The 23,073-nt window shown below is 34.5% G+C and overlaps 3 protein-coding genes across 5 annotated transcripts; 2 read left to right on the forward strand and 1 right to left on the reverse strand.

Annotated features, from left to right (window-relative positions):
* The first annotated feature begins 1,038 nt into the window (after positions 1-1,038).
* Positions 1,039-3,772, forward strand: LOC112777190 (spermidine hydroxycinnamoyl transferase). The gene is made up of 2 exons (XM_025821533.2): positions 1,039-1,826; positions 3,199-3,772. Exons 1-2 carry the CDS (start codon positions 1,039-1,041, stop codon positions 3,770-3,772), a joined length of 1,362 nt encoding a protein of 453 aa, XP_025677318.1.
* An 899-nt stretch (positions 3,773-4,671) lies between these two features.
* Positions 4,672-12,796, forward strand: LOC112697808 (villin-4). The gene is made up of 24 exons (XM_029298856.2): positions 4,672-4,803; positions 5,126-5,205; positions 5,384-5,483; positions 6,037-6,105; positions 6,212-6,448; positions 6,569-6,746; positions 6,831-6,960; positions 7,067-7,229; positions 7,317-7,464; positions 7,598-7,698; positions 8,321-8,476; positions 8,704-8,772; positions 8,860-8,928; positions 9,014-9,151; positions 9,241-9,369; positions 9,668-9,815; positions 9,941-9,954; positions 10,474-10,614; positions 10,847-10,972; positions 11,080-11,145; positions 11,361-11,688; positions 11,803-12,002; positions 12,224-12,388; positions 12,494-12,796. The coding sequence occupies exons 2-23, from the start codon at positions 5,150-5,152 to the stop codon at positions 12,335-12,337; spliced, it is 2,880 nt and encodes a 959-aa protein (XP_029154689.1). The 5' UTR covers positions 4,672-4,803; positions 5,126-5,149; the 3' UTR covers positions 12,338-12,388; positions 12,494-12,796.
* A 1,342-nt stretch (positions 12,797-14,138) lies between these two features.
* LOC114927817 (uncharacterized) lies at positions 14,139-22,635 on the reverse strand. Of its 3 annotated transcripts, XM_072199989.1 has the most exons (7): positions 22,345-22,635; positions 22,083-22,159; positions 21,286-21,344; positions 19,187-20,616; positions 15,080-15,156; positions 14,569-14,696; positions 14,139-14,341 (listed from the first exon to the last, which is right to left on the reverse strand). In XM_072199989.1, the coding sequence occupies exon 4, from the start codon at positions 20,607-20,609 to the stop codon at positions 19,590-19,592; it is 1,020 nt and encodes a 339-aa protein (XP_072056090.1). In that variant the 5' UTR covers positions 20,610-20,616; positions 21,286-21,344; positions 22,083-22,159; positions 22,345-22,635; the 3' UTR covers positions 14,139-14,341; positions 14,569-14,696; positions 15,080-15,156; positions 19,187-19,589. The 3 variants fall into 3 exon arrangements, 2 of the variants coding, with proteins under 2 accessions (XP_072056090.1, XP_072056091.1); XR_003818938.2 differs by lacking the exon at positions 19,187-20,616; XM_072199990.1 differs by lacking the exons at positions 14,569-14,696; positions 15,080-15,156.
* Between the last annotated feature and the right edge of the window lie 438 nt (positions 22,636-23,073).

The following is a 23,073-nucleotide window of genomic DNA, read 5'->3' on the forward strand; positions in this document are numbered from 1 at the left end:
AAAATCTTATTCACCCACTAAAAAGAACTATTTATTTAAAATTTTTGGATTAAACTTAACCTTTTTATCATCTTTTTAAATAAACAGATATATTTATATAACTCATTAGACTGGTTATAGACAAAATCAAAATATTGAGACTCGTGAATAAACAAAAGAGAAATAAATAAGACAGCCAGTATAACTAACAAATTTAGATAAATTGAACCTAAATGAACTGAATTAATCCGTTTGATGGCTCTACGTATGATCGAAAAAAATACAAAAATATTATTTATACAATAAAATTAACTACTAAAATCAGTTATTAATATATTTATATATAAATACATGTATAGTTTAATTTATTTTTAATATGTATTATACTGATAATTGATTTTAATGACTAATTTTAATGTATATATAGCATTATTCTAAAAAATAATACAATTACAGATTACTTTTCAATAAATATGTATATTAAATATTCTACATTTTCTTTGCTTCAATCTAACTTTTTAATATAGAGGAATTTGTAAATTTGTTACATCAAAACATCTCTATTCACAAGCTGTTTCTCCTGCACAATTATCATTAAATCAAAATTAAATAAATTTAAATAAAAAATGATAGAGTTAACACTTTTTATTAATATTAGTTAGTAGATTAGATTAATATTTTATTTTTATACTTAGAATTTAAAATGATAAAATATTTAAAAAAGAAGATAAACTTTGTTGATAACGTAGTATTACTCTCTAAATGAATAACAAAGAGAATTTTGTTTCCATTTTACACATTGGTGAAAACTTGAAGGATGGAGGAGAAAGTAAAAACGTGCAAGCAACAAATTTATTCAAAAAATTGAAATCGTGCCTGCACTATAATGCGCTTAAACCAAAGCTGAAATTCTGACTCTTTGGTGCTACAACGTAACCAACCCCTCATAAGAATTTCATTTCATCCTACATTTATGGTAAGATAACATGCATTTTCATAGTTACTACCTATACTATAAGTAGTAACAAACATTTTCACCACCAAGCATTCAATTACACTATGGCACTAACGTTAAAAGGGTGTTGCATGGTGAGGCCTAATGAGGCAACATGGTGTGGTCGCTTACCATTATCCGAATGGGACCAAATAGGAACCATAACACATGTTCCCACCATCTACTTCTATCATAAACCCACAAGCTTACACACTTCCACCATTATTAACACTTTGAAGGACTCTTTGAGTCGTGTGCTTGTACCATTTTACCCCTTGGCCGGTCGGTTACACTGGATAAATAACGGTCGTCTTGAGCTCGAATGCAACGCCATGGGAGCTCAATTCATTGAAGCCGAATCGTCATCAACCCTAGAAGAGGTTGGTGACTTGTCGCTTTCATCGGAGTATCTCTACCACCTTTCTCCAAACGTAGACTATACTCTCCCAATTCATGAGTTGCCGCTGTTCATTGTTCAATTCACGACGTTCAAGTGTGGCGGATTCGGCCTCAGCTTGGCGATTTCTCATGCCATTGCCGACGGACAAAGTGCACTGCATTTTATCAACGAGTGGTCGAGGTTTGCGCGCGGTGAGGCCTTGGAGATGGTGCCGTTTCTTGATAGGAAAGTGTTGCGGGCCGGAGAACCACCTTTGGCGCCGTTGCCGGCTGGCCATGGGCGGTCGGAGTTCGAAAATCCTCCGTTGTTGCTGGGGCAGTCTACGAATATGGAGCAGAGGAAAAAGAAAACGACGGTGGAGTTTTTCAAGTTGAGCAAACAAGAAGTTGATGGGTTAAGGAATTTGGCAAATCTTAGTTGGGGTAACCCTAGCAATGGACGTGGTTATACCAGGTAATCAACAACCAAAAATATTATTTATATATGAAAATTAGTTATTATATATTTGTATATAAATATATATAATTTAATTTATTTTTAATATATATTTTATATTGATCGTTAATTTTAGTGTATATTTTGTATAATTGTATAAATTGATCTAAAGTAGTCTAATTTTTTTATTTTATATTCATTCATTATTGTTAAAATAAATAAATAAATTTAGATATAATAAAAATGTTACATATATAAAATTAAGTAAAAATTCATATGGAGTTATTTTTAGTAAAATTGATTGTTGAGAATGATTAAATAATTTAATAAGTGCATGTGAGTTTTTATCGTAAAATTATAGATATTAAATTAAATAAAATAATTGTATTATTATCTTTCTAGTATAATTAAGTAATAATTAACTTTTTTTCATCTCATTAGCTATCATATTCAAGTGAATATTCAATGATAATCCATTTTTTTATTTTTTCAATACTTTGTTATTTTGTTAAATTATTGTTAGTTAAAAGAAAAATTAATTTCTTAACAAAATCTATAATATATTAAGAGTTTATTTAAAGAATTTAATTTGATATAAGTTAATATTTTAGAAAATATTTAATGACTAGTATTTTTTACTTGTATTAAAAAAATTCAAGAGTCAACATAATTTATTATTTTCATTCAATATTTTTAGTTATTATTCTAATTTTTTAATAATAATCTAATAATAACATATTTTTAATTTATATTTTTAAATATTACTGATTAACTGCTCGAAAAAAATAAATTCTATTTCCTATACATTCTTCCTTACTTGTATTTATGTGTTAGAACTTAGAACCAACACTAACAATTTGTTTTTTCCACTAAAAATATTTGCCATTTCTCGACAAGATTTGCGGAAAAAAGTTATTTAAGGCGAGGATATTTGTAAAATAATAAATAAACGGAGAGTGTTAGATAAACAATAACTATTTTGAACAACATGAATTATTACTAATTAAATAAAAATATAATACATCTTAATTTAATGTTATTAATTAAATTTAAAATTAATTTACTCTTTTAACTCTATTAATTCTATTAATTCACATTGTTCACATATTATTCAAAAATATTATTGGTTACCTATATTTTTTTTAAATTAAAAACTAATTAATAATATTAGGTAACCAATAATTTTTTTAAATCACCAATCAAATCAAAACACACTATATCTCCAAATTATCCACTTAAATAATCTTAATATTAGAATAAACATTCGTACACCCAATAAAATAAACATCTAATGTATCCGTTATTCACGTTATTTACTATTTTCATTGTTTACGGTATACTTTTCCTTAATTTTTTCACTTATGCAAGTTTTGCATATGCTGTGTTGTAGGTACGAAACAGTAGCGGGGCACGTGTGGAGAAGCGCATGCAAGGCAAGGGAACACAAAAATGACCAACCAACGTGTTTAGGGGTGTGTGTGGATTCAAGGTGTCGCATGAAGCCGCCATTGCCAAAAGGGTACTTCGGGAACGCAACCTTGGACGTGGTTGCAACCTCTCTTTCCGGTGATTTGGTTTCAAGGCCATTAGGGTATGCTTCAAGCAGAATAAGGGAAGCCATTGAGAAGGTGACTGATGAGTACATCAAGTCAGAGATTGAGTTCTTGAAGAACCAACAGGATTTGAGCAGGTTTCAGGATCTTCATGCCATGAGAAGTGACAAGGGTCCATTCTATGGTAACCCTAACATGGGTGTGGTTAGTTGGTTGACTTTGCCGGTCAACGGCCTTGACTTTGGATGGGGTAAAGAGGTTCAAATGTATCCCGGTACACATGAATTTGATGGTGATTCTGTTCTTCTTCCTGGTCTTGATACTGATGGTTCTGTTGTTCTTGCTATATGTTTGCAAGTGGATCATATGGATGCATTTAGGAAGCATTTCTATCAAGAGGAATCATGCTAATTAAGATTAAATATAGTATTAGATTTCATTTCTTAATAACCATAGTTTTCTTTAGTATTTTTACATGGAATAATGTATGTACGAATTTCGTAATATCAATTTCATTTTGTTTTCTTCACTATATGTTTAACAATCAATATATATCACTTCAACGTTTGAAACATAATATCTTTTGAAAAATAAGTATGAATATGCAATACGTCCCATGTAAAATATTTAATTACAAAATATATATTTATGGTGTTATTCTAATATCCAAATAAATTATGTTAGAAATTCAGGTGTAGTTAACTTGAAGTTGATAGTTGAGAGTCGTTAAATGACTTCATATTTTAGTTGAACAAAAATGTTATTCGTATATTAAAATCAGTCATTAAAATCGGTGATCAATGTATTTATATATATATATATATATGGTTTAATTTATTTTTAATATATATTTATATTTTAACATATATTTTATACCGGTGACTGATTTTAAGATACACATAATATGTCATTAATTAAATTATCATTTAACGACTTATCAACTTTACATAAAGTTAATTTAATCTGGTTTCTACCATAAATTATACACATGATAGTACGTGATACATCACTTAATTAGTAAATTCATATAAAATACTTCCATCATTTGTAACTGTAATTATATAAAGTTTAATTTTAATAATTCCTAGCAAGCAGCAGCACCTTAGGCTAAAGTATGTTTTTGGCATTCAATCCACAAAATGCGGAAGTCAGCTCCCTCCATTGCCAAACATTCTTCATCTCTTCTATCTCCTCAAATAATTATTGTCCCAAAATTATTAAAAATTAAATTAAAAAAAAAGAGAAAAAGGAAATGTCACTAACATGCAAAAGAGAAAACCTCTAGAACAAACAAATTTATAGAAAATAGAAATTGGAAAAAAAAAGGGGTGTTACATGCATGGATGCATATTCAGTGTCATTTATTACCCACTGCTACATACCAAAACAATGGAATTTCTCATCGCACTGTAGCTGATTCCCACATTAATTATAAGAAAAAGGTAATAGTTTTTATTGTGTGTGGTTTTTTTCCTTCTTATTTAGTCATAGAAAATTTTGAATTCATCCAAAAACTCGCTTTCGATTCTCAATCCAATTGCGACGCGCGCGCTAATATTATTCGATTGAAGGCATTGAAGAATGCGGATACAATGATCAACAAAAAATTGCAACAAAATGCCACCTGAAAAAATGTGTCTGAATCTCGTTCTATGATTTTTTGGGGGTGGCGCGTTTTGTTTCCGTTGCTGATAAGCTACCTTTGCCATTCACCATTTCCTATTTTCAGCTAATTTGATATCCAGATTCATTGCTTTGTTTCAGGGTAATTATTGTTGATATTCAAGGATGGCTGTTTCAATGAAAGATTTGGATCCAGCTTTCAAAGGAGCTGGACAGAAGGAGTATCCTGAACTAGTTAACAATAATATATCTATCTTCTCTCTGTCTCAATGTATTGTGATGTTTACAATTTATAATATTTTCATCTGGACATAGTTTATTCAAGTTCATTTGGTTTTGATTTCGTGCTTGTACTCTTCCCAATACTTCTTCATTATGGTTTTCCTCAACCATAGATAGTGGACTTGAAATTTGGCGTATTGAGAATTTTAATCCAGTTCCCATCCCTGAGTCTTCTCATGGGAAGTTTTACACTGGTGACTCATATGTGATCTTAAAGGTAACCAATATTTTCCAACTGGTTTCTCTTTCATGGAATGCTGACCTCATATTGACATTTATTGTTGTTATGTTATGTCACACGAGATCGATTTTGATATTGGCTCCTTTTTTTTTTTCTTTGTGAACATTGGTTATGGAACTTAAATGCTTTTAGGGTGATTTAGCACATGAGGCTCCCACTATTATGAAGTATAGGGAGAGAATTAGATGTAAGAAATCCTATTAAATAATGTTTCTATTTTATGTTAATTTTGCCTCTTTGGCTTTCTTGCATAAAGAGTGCACCTTAGAAGTGGAGAGGAACTCTAAATCGCTTCTATTAAGTTGATATTTTAGTGTTTCACTATCAAATTAAAACCTCTAACTTTTAGCATGAGAGTAAAGCTGTGCAACCAAAACAAGGGGGACATTATCAAGCCTGAGAATTTAATTAGATTCAAATATGACAAAGTGATACAGAACAGTTCTTGCTGTTATATGCATTTTCTAGGTACAAACATAAAAGATGTTGATGTGCCAAAGTTTTCTTTTTTCTGATACACTCCATGCAGACAACTGCTTCAAAAAGCGGTGCTCTACGCCATGATATCCATTTCTGGCTTGGAAAAGACACCAGTCAGGTAAGTTTTATTGTTTATATATTGCCATTCCCCTCCACCTGTTTTTGATTCAACTAGCTCTTTATAACATGTTACTAATCATGATGACTTGATGACAATAACATAGGATGAAGCTGGTACTGCAGCTATAAAAACAGTGGAGTTGGATGCAACTCTAGGAGGACGTGCTGTTCAGTATCGTGAGGTGCAAGGTCACGAAACTGAAAAGTTCCTGTCTTATTTCAAACCATGCATTATACCACAAGAAGGTGGAATTGCCTCTGGTTTCAACCATGCTGAGGCTGAAGAATATAAGACACGGTTGTTTGAGGTCAAAGGAAAACATGTTGTACACGTTAGAGAGGCAAGTTTGACAATAACTTGTTTAGCTTTGAGTCTTATTATTGTCCAGATCGTATATCACACCACATATTCATAGAGACCTTACTACTACTTGTGATTTAGCTATATGTGTTGGTTACAGGTTCCTTTTGCTCGATCTTCTCTCAACCATGATGATGTTTTTATTCTGGATACTGAGTCCAAAATATTCCAATTTAATGGTTCCACTTCATCTATTCAAGAAAGGGCTAAAGCATTGGAAGTTGTGCAGTATATTAAGGATACTTACCATGATGGCAAATGTGACATAGCTGCTATTGGCAAGTATAGAGATATATTTTAAATTTTTCAAAGTGATTGCTTAGTATCATGAATTGAATGTATGTACTTGAACTTCCATGCAGAGGATGGAAAGTTGATGGCTGATGCTGAAAGTGGAGAATTCTGGGCTTTATTTGGAGGCTTTGCTCCTCTTCCACGAAAAGGCGCTAGTGATGATGCTAAACATGGTTCTCATCCTCTAAAGCTGCTTCGGTAATATTTTGCTTCAGTGAGCAGATTATATTGGTGAAAATCAATGATTATATTTAAATAGATTCTATAATGCTCTAGTTAATTAATGAAAGTAGCACTTTTACAGTGTTGAAAAAGGGAAGGCAGAACCAATTGAAGCTGATTCTTTGACAAGGGAGTTACTTGAAACAAAAAAATGCTATATTCTAGATTGTGGGTTGGAAGTGTTTATATGGATGGGAAGAAACACTTCTCTTGATGCAAGAAAAAGCGCAGGTGTATCTGCAGAAGTAAGACCTCATTTGATTATATCTTTCTTAATACTGTTCAACATTTTACTGAGTTATGACTCTTAAATTGCTGCTAACTTAAAACAGGAGTTACTCAATAGCACCGACCGACCAAAATCCCAGATAATTCGTATAATTGAAGGATTTGAAACAGTGATGTTCAAGTCCAAGTTTGATTCTTGGCCTGAGACAACTAATGTGCAAAATTCCGAAGATGGACGCGGCAAGGTGGCAGGTTAGTTTGAAATAAACTTTGTTGCTTTTGTAGCCTGTATAGATTTCTCCTCCTTTATATTTGTTTCTCAGCATAATTGGTCATACTGTCATTATATTCTTATAAATTTATGTATTATTTTGTTTCTTTATAGCACTTCTAAAACGTCAAGGAGTGGATGTAAAGGGTCTATTGAAAGCTGAGCCAGTAAAAGAAGAACCTAAACCGCACATTGATTGCACAGGACATTTGCAGGTATCTTAATCCATCAACACTGATGTCTTTTGATTTTTTGAAATGCAAGAATCATTTACACTAAGTCATCTGCATGCTTAAAGCTCCACTGGTTTCTCCTTCTAAAGATGACTTCATGCATACATGACATGCAAGCTGTATTCTATTATATGCTTCAATATGTGAAACATTGATTTGTTTAGATTTAACTTGGAATTCTGAAGAATTAATTTTGGCTATTGTATTGTAACCCCATGTAAGGCTTGACAAAAGCTCTTTCCCATGGTTTCTTTTTGCTTTATTGATCCCAAGAATTTTCCTTAGTTCCACTTTGTTACTATTTAAGTTTTCACCAAAAAGCATGCCTTACTTAGATCATAATTTTTGAGACTTGAAACAGCAAAGAGAAAGTAGTCAATCTCCATTGTGGAATTTATGAATTTACAAGCAGTTGTGGCTAGATATGTTAGGCAAATATTTTGTATTGCTTCATAAGGTTTTGATAAATAGCATCCCTTAACAATTTTAGAAATATGCTCTGTATTTCTCCCTTTTTGGCTCGAATGATTAGCTTGACTGTGCTTCATTTCAACATTTCTCTTTTGCTTCTGTTGTTAACAAGGGGTTTACTATAACTGCACAGGTTTGGCGCGTAAACGGTCAGGAAAAAATTTCCCTACCAGACTCTGAACTTTCAAAGTTTTATAGTGGAGATTGCTATATATTTCAGTATACATATAACGGAGATGATAGGGAAGAGTGTCTCATAGGAGCATGGATGGGAAATAATAGTGTTGAGGTGAAAGATTTGAAATATTTTCCTCTGGTTCTTCTTGCATGTCTGTTTATGATGATTTATTACAAAATAAAACAACTTAAAATCTGCTTGCAAAACATGATGTCTCCAAACAATCACAACATTGGTATTTTCTTTGGTACTGGAAACAGAAATTGTTTCGGAATAGTACTATATTAACCTGCATACCTTACATGGTAATTTATTTATTTATTTATTTTTGAAAGTAGGGAGATAGAACTACAGCTCTTTCAATGGGCTGCAAAATGGTTGAGTCAATGAAGTTTATCCCTTCCATGGTAATTTTTCATTTCGATTTGCTGAAAGATTATGTCCACTCATCGCTCATGTCCTTATTGACATTATCCATGTCCAATTGATTGAAGGCACGTATCTATGAGGGCAGTGAACCAATTCAATTTCATGCTATCATGCAAACTTTCATCGTTTTTAAGGTGTGGGATTCTCATCTTTTGGAACTAAGAAACAAACCACTCTTTTTGACGAATATAACTGTTCTCCTTTAATACCGTTTATCAGGGTGGACTTAGTGATGGATACAAGAATCACATTGCAGAAAAGGGAATTCCAGATGAGACATACAAAGAGGCTGGTGTTGCATTATTCCGCATCCAGGGCTCTGATCCGGAAAATATGCAAGCTATACAAGTTGAACCAGTATGTCATTTGCCTCTTTACAGTGCCTATCTCTATAGACCCATTTTGTATGAGTAATGCACACTAATGAATATTCTTTTGCCAACCAGGTTGCTTCCTCCTTGAATTCCTCCCATTGCTACATACTTCATAGTGAAACCGCCCTCTTTAGTTGGTCTGGAAGTTTAACAACATCAGAAGACCATGAACTTGTTGAGAGAATGCTGGATTTCATAAAGGTCTGATATGTTCCAAGAAATACTTGATCTGAAATATCTGTTTTATCCAACTTCAAAGGATAACCATTTTTCCACCTACATACTTATCTTAGACTCTGAATGAATTGATTAGAAGAGATTTAAGTGTAAATGGGCTGAGTTTAGACATGATTCATGACAAGGCATAATGGTGTCATATTTTCCATTGGGATATATAGGATTGATCTCACATTTTTCCAAGCCACTGAGCTGAAAAATATACCAATATATAAAGTAAGTTTCTTTTTCCTGAATGCATATATTTGCCAATTGTCTGCAGCCAGAGTTACAACCCAAATCACATAAGGAAGGTATAGAATCTGAACAGTTTTGGGAATTATTGGGAGGAAAAACAGAATATCCAAGTCAAAAGATTGTGAGGGGCAAGGAGCATGACCCTCACCTATTTTCTTGTCACTTCTCAAAAGGTAAGGACTATTTTCTTGTTTGATAGAAAAGATTTATGTTCGCCCCCAGATCCCTCTCTTCTTGAAGGCAAATGGATGACTTGTTTATAATGATTTCTTGGGCTGCCTGATTGACCAACATCCAGGAGGAGACTTAAAGGTACCTACACTGACTTTTCTGTATTGATATAAGTAATCATTATTCAAGATGGAAAATCAAGCTGGTACTCAAACTGGTAAAATAGGAAACAAAATAAATCCTTGATAATTAAAAAAATCGGCTTAATCAGCAGTGAATAGTTACAGAACAGGGATGACATACTGTTGAACGAGTGTTAAGATGAAAGATGCATTCTTGAGTTTTCATCAAGTTATTGCAATGGCAGTTCATATGCTTGTTCACTTGATTATATGTCCTGTGATATATTTTAGCTAGACACTGGTGTTAATTAAACTCATATAATTACCAAACTTTATTTCATATTGGCTAAGTAGAAACAAATTATAGCTAACCTGGTCAATATAAAATATCTATATTTGAAGTTTGGATATGATACCCCTTCTTGAGTTTTGACCATCTATTCTTCCTTTTAAGAGTAACTCTCAATATAAAATGCTGGCAAAAAGTTTGATCAATTTGTACCTGCTACAATGCATTAATCTGAAGGGATGTTTGCAGGTGAAAGAGATATACAATTTTTCCCAGGATGATCTGATGACAGAAGATATATTCATCTTGGATTGTCACTCTGAAATCTTTGTCTGGGTTGGCCAGGGAGTTGACCCCAAGAGCAGAATGCAGTCTCTAACCATTGGTGAGGTATAACTGATTTCACTTTCGTTGGAAGTTTTAAATGTGCTAGTATAACTTAATGAATAATATTCTGAAGAGTTATCAATATAACTTCACAAGACGGTTGGTTTTTCTGTCCTTTTAAGACCAGTATAACATTAGACTACCATAAGATTTTGACTTGCATTGTCTTTTACATCTTTTAGTACTTTCTGACATGGGGTGTGCAATTCTTAACTTACTGTTTTGGATTGAACAGAAATTTATTGAGCATGATTTTCTTCTAGAAAAATTATCTCGGACCACTCCAATGTTTATTGTTATGGAAGGTAGCGAGCCACCGTTCTTCACTTGTTTCTTCAAATGGGAGGCTGCAAAAGCTGCAGTAAGTTTCTCAGTATAATAGCTTAAATTATATGATTTTATATCATTTTGAACTTTTTGTTTGTTGATCATCCACCCCTCCCCCCCAACCCCACTTTTTCTTGGCAGATGCTTGGAAATTCATTTCAAAGGAAGCTTACAATCTTGAGAAATGGGGGTACTCCACCAGTGGTTGTAAGGCATCTTTTCTTTGCTTCCCTGACAGTTCTTGAACTATCGTTCTCTGAAGTTACTTTTCATTTTCATTTTCCTCACATAATTCTAGTGTACTTCATCTACTAATCTGCTCTACATTATTGCATAGTAGTGAAAGCATTGACCTTCATATTCATATTTTGTTTTCATTTTCATTTATCCTTTTGGTTGTTGAATATTTAACACATTAACAGAAACCAAAACGAAGACCATCTTTACAATATGGTGATAAGTGCCAGCGTTCCTCGCGCAGCATGTCTGTTAGTCCTACTCCTGAACGTGTTCGTGTCAGGGGCCGGTCGCCAGCATTTAACGCCATAGCATCCACTTTTGAGAAGCCTAAAGATAGGAACCTTTCAACCCCACCTCCAATTGTGAGAAAAGTGTATCCAAAATCAGGGACAGCAAACTTGAATACTCTTTCTCTTGGTCTTGGATCTAAGTCTTCAGCCATAGCTCGGCTTACTTCTAGTTTTGAAATGCCTTCAGCTCGGGGAAAGTTGATACCTCAGTCGCTTAGAGGTATGAAATAATAAACTTGATGAGTTTCCTCCTCCATAGATATTTGATTTCAGCAATAGATTTTGCTTTAATGCAACATACCTCATCTGTTTTTTGTGTTGTTATGGTGTAAAGTGACTTCAAATACACTCAAATCAAACCCAGAAAGAAGTGATAGTGAGGATTCTATGAGCAGCAGATTAGAATCTCTTACAGAGGAAGATGCAAAAGAAGGTGAAGCTGACGATGATGAAGGACTCCCAGTTTATCCGTATGATAGCGTTAACACAGCTTCTACCAATCCAGTACCAGACATTGATGTGACTAAACGAGAGGTATAAGCTTTTTCTTAAGGTGATTCAAAGATGATAGCTAAGATGTTACACATATTATATTAAGCAGTTTAGTCAAATATATTAAACCATCTAACAGTTCTCAGCTATCATCTTCATATAAAATCACCTTCATGTTAGTCATCTTTTCTTAATACCTTCAAAACTGTATTTATAAGATTTATTCATTTTGGTTCTTACTTGTTTGAGCTACATGCATGCAGGCTTATCTGTCAGCTACAGAGTTCAAAGAAAAACTTGGCATGACGAAGACTGAATTTTACAAGTTGCCGAAATGGAAACAAAACAAACTCAAAGTGACCGTTCAATTGTTCTGAGGTTTACATTATACTTTGCCTCGTGTTGATTCAATGCAGTTCAAGTTGCAGGTAGAAGGAAACTTTGCCTGTCACTGTCTACATATTTTTTAACTGCCACATTGTGGTCTTTGCTCTTTTTCTTTATACACCTCAGATATGCTATCTATTCTGTAGTGATAAACTGGCATGGATTGAAAGGGACAGCATCAGTGTTTTTTAACATAGCTGCTTCTGCTCCTCCCAAGATGGATTTCATGATGTAGAGAGAAACTGGAGATTTTCCACCATTCTCCACCTTTATTTGTAGTGGTTTGATGATGTGCAGAGTTTTTTTCTTTGTTGAGAGCTGCTTGAGGTTGCCTTTATTGAGTTTTCTCTTAATCATTCTTTCATTCATTATTAATTTTGGTGAAGCAATTTTGAGCTTGCAATATGATAATATCTTAGGTTGTATTGATAATTGAGGATAAAATTTGTATAGCAGAGTGTATAAACCACTCAAGTTATTTATTTTGCAAATAAAAGTATCATCTTTTTCTCTTCTTATTCTTGTTTATGGCAACTCTTTCTTGCTTTTGTTAAACTTCAACTCTACAAATTGTACAAATTAAGTTTACAAGAAAAGTATCGCTTTTTAATTTGAATATGGAAGGAAAGGAGGTGTTGGACTCGCGTATGGGGAGGAGAGGTGCTTCACCTCGTTGTGGGATCAAAGGAATCAGAACTCGGACCCTGCGAGTTGTGTTTTTGAAAACAGACGGTCCGAGTTACGTTTTGCTCAACAAAATTAGCCAGAACAAGCAAAACGGAGGGTCCGAGTTGCGTGTTTCAGATTTCAAATTCCATCAGCTGCAAATCGGACCATGCTATTTGTGAAGCAAAATTTCATTTCCAAAGAACTCGCATGGTCCGAGTTGTTCTACCTTTGGCTCAGAAAAATCTGTCCCACAGTTTTGTCTTGTACGCCATAACTCCACATCTGGGAATAGCACACCCAAGCCTTTCATATCCATAAAATTGAGCCGAAAAGTATCTTTATAAAGTTGACTGCATCCTAAAAAATAGCGTATATTTAATTATTTATTTATTTATTAAAAAGATAATTAAAACATAAATTAATAAGAAGAATAAACACAGAAAATTAGAAATTTAAAAATTGTACAATATTCATCTTTTAATTACAATAATTTTAAAAAATAAAACAAATACATTTAAATAGGTTTAGTATCTTTTTAAAATCGAGTACATATTTAAAATACAAACTAAATAAAACTAAATTTAAAATTTAAAATTTAAAATTTAAAAATTAAAAATTCTGTTTTAGTTTTATTATTTTTTAATTATTAACATATTATCATTATCATTTAAATACACTTCTAAAAATATAAATTTAGTAAAATTAAAAATTTTAATTCGTTAGTGTGATTATTCGTCTACACTATGAAGTTGGTAGAAAGTTAAAAAATGTCATGGCCCGAACCAAGCCATGACTGGCGCTCAAGGGACAAGTCCCTCAGCAAGCCAAAAGACCAAATTTTCAAAAAAAGGAACAGAATCTCCTCTGTTTCTAGGACCTTACCAACATAAATATTAACTTCCTGTATTAATAATAAACATCCATTTCTAAGGACAACAACAACAACACATTCCAATCATATCCACAATCAAATATATCTAAAATACGCATTATATATATATATATATATATATATATATATATATATATATATATATATATATATATATATATATATATATATCAAGTTGATAACTAGAGTATATGATTAGATTCATAAGTCTTACATAACCAAATCATAATTACTACCTAAACAGTTCAAGATTTAAAATAACATAACCCACACGAGGATCCTGCCTGTGACATATGGAGCATTGACATAATCTAAATTTTGAGCAAATGTTCCATTACATAATTACTTAGCCCTTGGAAAGAAGAAGGGCTCACCAAAATGACTAAGATCTACTGAGGGGCAGGTGGAATGGAACCTGTAATGACTCCTATTTCTGAAAAACATGAAATAAAATAGGGTGAGTTTTGCAACTCAGTGAGCAAACATTACATCTATAACCCACACGAGACAATACAAAGTTTACCTTAAAAATTATATTTCTTTCTAAAGATGAAGAATTCATATTAATTAATTATACAAATAATTAGATAAATAATTAAGTGAATGAACTGAAATGGAATTTCTCATTCCAGAAGTAAAATCAAATCAAATATTACACACCTAGGGTGACTCCACCTCTAAAGGTAGCCCTTTCCTCTAGTGTGCCCGTACGGTATAACACATCCAACGTGTGGCCTACACGTTAGGCTAACAACGCCCCTGCTAGCTGAGGTCTGAGCCAGATGCATCTAGGTTAACATCATAACCGCCGTTAACTACGGTTTTCTAGTCAGAGTCTCCCAAGCCAATCCAAACCAAATCACTTATAAAAATCCCTAGTGCTTATAACATACTATTAAATTCCATAGCAAATCAATATATATAAAATTGCATACTAAAATTTAATTAAAATTTAAATAAGTCAAATAAGAAAACATTTATACTTTACAAAATATATAAATATCGTCTCGTGTGTATTTTTATAAAATTGTAAGTTTCACAAATCAATATTTATTTTCAAAAATTTGAAAATCACAATAATAAAATATTTTCAAACTCCAAAATTAATGATTCAACATAAATATTGATAATAATATATTTGAAAACAATTATAGATATAATATCTACTCACAACTTGATTTCAAAGAACCGGAAGCAACTCTGAGCGCGCCAACGAGCTACCAAATGATGTCCAATAACTTTACAACTCTAAAAATATGACAATAATGATGTTTGTGAGCTACTAACATTGTCAATTAACATAATCTTACTCATCTTGACCAAAAGCCCCAAATTTTCTAATCCTACTAATCCTAATTTAGATTTATACATACCCATAAATATAGAGATGACAAAAATTGGGGATATGACTAATTATTGAGTCAAAGAGTTACCTTGAAGCCTCAATAATACTTGGAACTCAAAGTTGAATGCTTCTTTCACTCATTAAGTTGATATTCCATGGTTTGGGATTTTGAGAAAATGAAATTTTGAATAAATAAAGATAGAGTAGAAAAAGAAAGAAAGGTAAGATTATGAAGATGAGTTTGATAATAGTGTGTAGTTGCAAGAAGAGACGAGAAGATGAAAGAGTTGAATGAGAAGGGAAGAGGAAGAGAGGGTTTCAAGTTGTTGGGAAGAAATAGAAAGAAAATGAAAGAAGGAAGGAGGGGAGGGGGGTCACCGAAGCAAGGGGAAGGAAAAAAGAAAATTTAAGTGGGGGCATGTGCCCCCCACGTGCTTCCACTTCTCTCTTTTTTTTCTCTCGGTTATAACATTCTCTCCCCCTTAAGAAATTCGGTCCCCGAATTTCGAATTCATATATGGTGATAAGTGTGATAGTTACCTTCAGACTCAAACAAATATGGATATTTGTCGCGCATGGCATCCTCTACTTCCCAAGTTGCTTCTTCTACTGAATGATTCTTTCAAACAACTTTCACAGATGCTATCTTTTTAGAACGTAGTTTCTTTACTTGGCGATCGACTATAGCCACCGGTTCCTCTTCAAATGATAAATCTTCCTTTATCTCTATGGCTTGTGGTGCGAGCACATGAGATGGGTCAGGAAGATATTTGCGCAACATTGATACGTGAAAGACTGGATGAATCATAGACAACTCAGGCGGCAATGCCAAGTGATAAGCAACTACACCTATTCTGTCTAAAATCTCAAATGGACCAATGTAACGAGGACTAAGCTTGCCTCTTTTCCCAAACCTCATCACTCCTTTCATAGGCGACACTCGAAGAAATACCTGATCACCCACTGAAAACTCTAAGTTACGCCTTCTGTTATAAACATAAGCCTTCTGTCTACTCTGAGCTGCTAATAAGCGTTCTCTTATTAAGCGAATCTTCTCAACCACATCTTGTACCAAATTCGGCCCCAAAAGTTTAACTTCACCAATCTCAAACCATCCAATAGGTGACCTGCATCTTCTACCATAAAGAGCCTCAAATGGTGCCATTTGAATGCTGGCTTGATAACTATTATTATAAGAGAACTCGATCAAAGGTAGATAGTTGTCCCAATTCCCACCAAAATCTAGAATACAACACCTTAACATGTCTTCCAATATCTGGATCGTCCTCTCTGATTGCCCATCAGTTTGAGGGTGAAAAGTTGTGCTAAGATCCAGACGAGTTCCTAATGCTCTTTGAAAAGATTTTCAAAAATGAGAGGTGAACTGAGGTCCACAATCTGAAATAATGGACACTGGAATTCCATGTAGTTTAACTATCTTATCAACATAAAGTTGAGCATACCGAGATGCACTGAAAGTTGTTTTCACCAGAAGAAAGTGAGCTGACTTCGTCATTCTATCCACAATTACCCAAATTGAATCAAAACCTTTAAAACTACGAGGTAAACCTGTTACAAAATCCATCGTAATCCTTTTCCACTTCCATTCAGGTATCTCAATCTGTTGCAATAACCCAACAGGTCTTTGATGTTCAGCTTTAACCTGTTGGCAAGTTAAGCAATGAGAAACAAAAACTCCTATGTCTTTCTTCATGCCTTCTCACCAAAACAATTGTTTCAAATCTTGATACATCTTGTGGGAGCCAGGATAAACTGTGTACTTAGAATTGTGAGCCTCCTCCAAAATAGCTTTCTTCAAGTAGGGGTTATCTGGCACACATAAGCGTTGACCACAACGCAATACATCTTGATCAAGAGAAAAGTCTGAGTTCCTCCCATTGCGAACATCTTCCATAAGCTTTCTTAGTTTCGAATCATCACTTTGTGCAACCTTGATCTGTTCTATTAGGGAAGATTTGGCTCGAACATGTGCTAAAAAAACTCCTGATTCTCCAAGGTCAAATTGAATTCCACCGGCCTCCAATTGATGGACTTCTTCAACAATTGCTCTCTTTCCAAGAGTGATATGGGCCAAGCTACCCATAGATTTTCTACTGAGGGCATCTGCTACAACATTTGCCTTTCCAGGATGATACAAAATGGTACAATCGTAATCTTTTAGCAACTCCATCCATCTCCGTTGCCTCAAATTTAAATCCTTCTGTTGAAATATATACTTCAAACTCTTGTGATCCGTATAGATTTCACAGGTCTCCCCATAAAGGTAGTGTCTTCAAATCTTCAAAGCAAAAATGACTGCTGCCATTTCCAGGTCATGGGTTGGATAATTATGCTCATGCTTCTTGAGTTGTTGCAAGGCATAGGCAATGACGCGGCCATGCTGCATCAATGCACAACCCAATCCTATCCGAGATGCATCACAAAAGACTGAGAATCTCCCTGACCCAGAAGGTAAAACAAGAACCGGTGCTGAGGTTAGACAAGACTTAAGTGTCTGGAAACTTTCCTCACAAGCTTTTGACCATTGAAACTTCACATTCTTCTGAGTTAACTTAGTTAATGGTGCCGAAATTCTCGAGAAGTCCTTGATGAATCGCCGATAGTAGCCGGCCAACCCTAGAAAGCTACGAATTTCTGTCACTGTAGTAGGCCTTGGCCACTTCTAAACGGCTTCAACCTTGTTTGGATCCACCATGATCCCATCTTTTGATACCTCATGCCCCAAGAATGTCACTTGATCCAGCCAAAACTCACATTTAGAAAACTTAGCATAGAGTTTGTGATCCCTTAAGGTTTGTAACACAATCCTCAAATGATACTCATGCTCCGTAGCACTTTTCGAATACACCAAGATATCATCAATGAAGACGATAACAAAACGATCTAAGAAAGGTTTGAAGACTCGATTCATTAAGTCCATGAAAGCTGCAGGCGCATTCGTCGGACCAAAGGACATTACTAAGAACTCATAGTGCCCATAGCGAGTACGAAAAGCAGTTTTTAGAATGTCTTTCTCTTTTATCTTCAATTGATGGTACCCTAAACGCAAGTCGATTTTTGAGAAGCAGGTAGCTCCTTGAAGTTGATCAAACAAATCATCAATCCTTGGCAATGGATACTTGTTGCGAACAATTATCTTATTGAGCTGACGATAATCTACACATAGTCGCATCGTTCCATCCTTCTTCTTTACGAATAGAACAGGAGCTCCCCACGGAGAAGTGCTAGGACGAGTAAATCATTTCTCTAGCATATCTTCTAATTGAACTTTTAATTCTTGTAATTCAGTTGGAGCCATACGATAGGGAGGAATGGACACAGGTTAGACTCCCGGAGCCAATTCTATGGAAAACTCAACTTCACGGTCAGGCGGCATCCCCGGTAGCTCATCAGGGAACACGTCAAGGAATTCTCTAACAATAGGGACCTGATCAAGGCTAGGCACTTCGGCATTAATATCTCTAACAACTGCCAGAAATCCTTGGTTTCCCTTATCCATCAATTGCATCGCACTCATAGATGAGATGATGCTAGCTAAAGTGGGACAATCATCACCCTTAAAAACAAAAGGTGAGATACCCGGTATGTCAAACTTCACAGTTTTGAAGTAACAGCCCACATCAGCATGACAAGCTGCTAACCAATCCATGCCTAAGATGACATCAATATCTTCCATTGGTTCTAAAAGGATCAAATCGGCTAAGGTTTCAACCATATTAATTCTAACAACACAAGACCGAAATACGACTCGAACTACCGTGGAGACTCCAATTGGAGTGCCAACAAGAAATGGGTGGGATAACAGTTCAGGTTATTTATCGAAACGAGATGCAAGGTGTGGAGATACATATGAATAATGAAAACCCGTATCAAATAACACTCGAGCATCTAAAGAACAAACTTGTAAAGTACCTGTCACCAGCATTAGAAGCTTGAGCATCTTGACGTGTTAAAGCATACACACGTGCCTGACCTCTTCCTCTTTGGCTCCCTCCTCTGTTATAAGTCTGACCCCTTCCACCTGCTCCTCTGTCACTAGGACCAGAAGAATTTTCAATAGACATAGCTGAAGATGATGGCATTGGTGTTGTAGGACATGCAATACCTGGAGCAAAGCCTCCTCTAGGATTTAGACAATCCCTCCTAAGATGACCAGACTGACCACAACCAAAACATGCACCAGTAGCCTTAAAACATATACCGGAATGGTAACTCCCACACTGAAGACAATAGGGCTGAGCTGGCCTTGTTTGATTTGAACCCTGTGCACTAGATTGAGAGGTTCTCTTAACAAAAGGTCTGGGATTCGAAACACTCATGGGAGCAGATCCAGAAGAAGCAACCCCACCAAAAGATGCTTGAGGACGAGCTCGATACCCCGAATAACCTTGCTGATTAGTCTGACATGATGAGACTGAAATCCTCCTAAACTAGCTCCACCAGAAAACTGTTCCTTCATCTTAGGCTTCTTACCAATATCCTTAAAAGCATTTCTCTCTGCTATCCCAGCTTCAATCCCATAAGCAGAGTTTAGGACATCCTTAAAAGACATGCATCCGACTTCAGGCATAAGAGTGGTGAACATAGGTTCTACCAACCCACGAACGAACCGGCGTACTTTCATCTCTTCTGAATTTACCAAGTATGGAGCACTCTTAGAAAGTCTAGTAAACTCCTTAGTATACTCAGTCACTGTCATATTCTCTTGCCTTAATCTTTCAAAGGCAATTGCATCTTCTGCTTGCTTGTTAGCTGGATAAAATCGAGTAAGAAACTCTTCAGTGAACTCTTCCCAAGAAGGAGGAGGAAGTCCAGCTGCTTCTTTGCTCTCAAGAAGAGACTCATACCAATACCTTGCTGAACCACGTAAGTTGTAGGATACTAACTCAACAACCCATTCCTTGGTGCACCTGAGAGCTCGAATTGCTTTCTTCGCATCCTCTAGATATTGTTGTGGATCTTCATCTAATGAATCTCCATTGAAAGTGGACGAATTCAACTTCAAATACTTTTCAATTGGCGGCTCTTGATCCCCAAACAATTGATGAACTCTATGAGGCTGAGAATTTGGCATACTAGGAATTCCTGCTCTGCCCCTATTTTGATTTGTTAGGACCTGTAATACCGCATTAAGGGTTTGATTCATTCCCCTTAATTCAGCCGCTAAGTCTGGTTGAGCCTCTCTTACTGCGGGATTCTCTCCTTCGCGCCTATCAGCTATCCTTTGGCTCCTTGGCCTTTGTCGAAGCGCTCCAAGTGGCAGAGAAACTGCCCTATTAGATTCAGCAGTATCAGAAGTATTAACAGCTCCACCACGTCTTTTCTTAGGTGGCATCTTCCACCTATTGAGTAAATAAAGCGATTGGATCACCACCGACATATGTATATGGAGTTCAAAGACAATAGGACAGACAGAAAGAATTATGAGACCAAAAGATTGAGGACAACTTCCTATAGGCCTCTAGTAACATCACACTTTGTGAAAATGGGCCGGCTTCCATTTGCGCAATTGTGATCTTACTAAAGAACACTTGCTCCATATTACACAGGAAAACCTAAGGCTCTGATACCACTTTGTCATGGCCCGAACCAAGCCATGACTGGTGCTCAAGGGACAAGTCCCTTAGCAAGCCAAAAGACCAAATTTTCAGAAAAACGGACAGAATCTCCTCTGTTTCTAGGACCTTACCAACATAAATATTAACTCCCTGTATTAATAATAACAATCCATTTCCAAGGACAACAACAACAACACATTCCAATCATATCCACAATCAAATATATCCAAAATACGCATTATATATATATCAAGTTGATAACTAGAGTATATAATTAGATCCATAAGTCTTACATAACCAAATCATAATTACTACCTAAACAGTTCAAGATTTAAAATAACATAACCCACACGAGGATCTTGCCTGTGACATATGGAGCATTGACATAATCTAAATTTTGAGTAAAGATTCCATTACATAATTACTTAGTCCTTGGAAAGAAGAATGGCTCACCAAAATGACTAAGATCTACTGAGGGGCAGATGGAATGGAACCTAGAATAACTCCTGTATCTGAAAAACATGGAATATAATAAGGTGAGTTTTGCAACTCAGTGAGCAAACATTACATCTATAACCCACACGAGACAATACAAAATTTACCTTGAAAATTATATTTCTTTCTAAAGATGAAGAATTCATATTAATTAATTATACAAATAATTAGATAAATAATTAAGCGGATGAACTGAAATGGGAGTTCTCATTCCAAAAGTCAAATCAAATCAAATATTACACACCTAGGGCGGCTCCACCTCTAAGGGTAGCCCTTTCCTCTAGTGTGCCCGTACGGTATAACAGATCCAACGTGTGGCCTACACGTTAGGCTAGCAACGCCCCTGCTAGCTGAGGTCTGAGCCAGATGCATCTAGGTTAACGTCATAACCGCCGTTAACTACGGTTTTCTAGTCAGAGTCTCCCAAACCAATCCAAACCAAATCACTTATAAAAATCTCTAGTGCTTATAACATACTACTAAATTTCATAGCAAATCAATATATATAAGATTGCATACTAAAATTTAATTAAAATTTAAATAAGTCAAATAAGAAAACATTTATACTTTACAAAATATATAAATATCGTCTCGTGTGTATTTTTATAAAATTGTAAGTTTCACAAATCAATATTTATTTTCAAAAATTCGAAAATCACAATAATAAAATATTTTTAAACTCCAAAATTAATGATTCAACATAGATATTGATAATAATATATTTAAAAATAATTATAGATATAATATCTACTCACAACTTGATTTCAAAGAACCGGAAGCAACTCTGAGCACGCCAACGAGCTACCAAATGATGTCCAATAACTTTACAACTCTAAAAATATGACAATAATGATGTTTGTGAGCTACTAACATTGTCAATTAACATAATCTTACTCATCTTGACCAAAAGTCCCAAATTTTCTAATCCTACTAACCCTAATTCAGATTTATACATACCTATAAATATAGAGATGACAAAAATTGGGAATATGACTAATTATTGAGTCAAAGAGTTACCTTGAAGTCTCAATAACACTTGGAACTCAAAGTCAAATGTTTCTTTCACTCATTAAGTTGATATTCCATGGTTTGGGATTTTGAGAAAATGAAATTTTGAATAAATAAAGATAGAGTAGAAAAAGAAAGAAAGGTAAGATGATGAAGATGAGTTTGATAATAGTGTGTAGTTGCAAGAAGAGATGAGAAGATGAAAGAGTTGAATGAGAAGGGAAGAGGAAGAGAGAGTTTCAAGTTGTTGGGAAGAAATAGAAAGAAAATGAAAGAAGGAAGGAGGGGAGGGATGTCACCGAAGCAGGGGAAGGGAAAAAGAAAATTTAAGTGGGGGCATATACCCCACGTGCTTCCACTTCTCTCTTTTTTTTTTCTCTCGGCTATAACAAAAAACTTTTAATTTTTTAAATTTAAATTAATCTTAATTATAAATGTATATCTAAAAAATAAAAATATTTTTTAATTAAAAAATAATTAAATAATATTAAAAACTAAACAATAATTTTTATTATACGAATAGCATTTTTGCTAAACAGTAATTTTTGTTATACGAGTAGATTTTCGCTAAACATTAAAATTACTGTGTCTAGTCTTCCAATTCCAAGACAAAGTTACCACTTTAAAATTTTAAAATAAGGCTTAATCTCTGCATTCAAACTGTGCCCTGCTTCTGGTGAGATGAGTGAAGTTGATGCCAACTCAACTTTATTAAAATGAAAAAATCTATCACGTTTG

This window comes from Arachis hypogaea, chromosome 1 (assembly GCF_003086295.3).
Source record: "Arachis hypogaea cultivar Tifrunner chromosome 1, arahy.Tifrunner.gnm2.J5K5, whole genome shotgun sequence".
In the NCBI taxonomy this organism is placed as follows: Eukaryota; Viridiplantae; Streptophyta; class Magnoliopsida; order Fabales; family Fabaceae; genus Arachis; species Arachis hypogaea.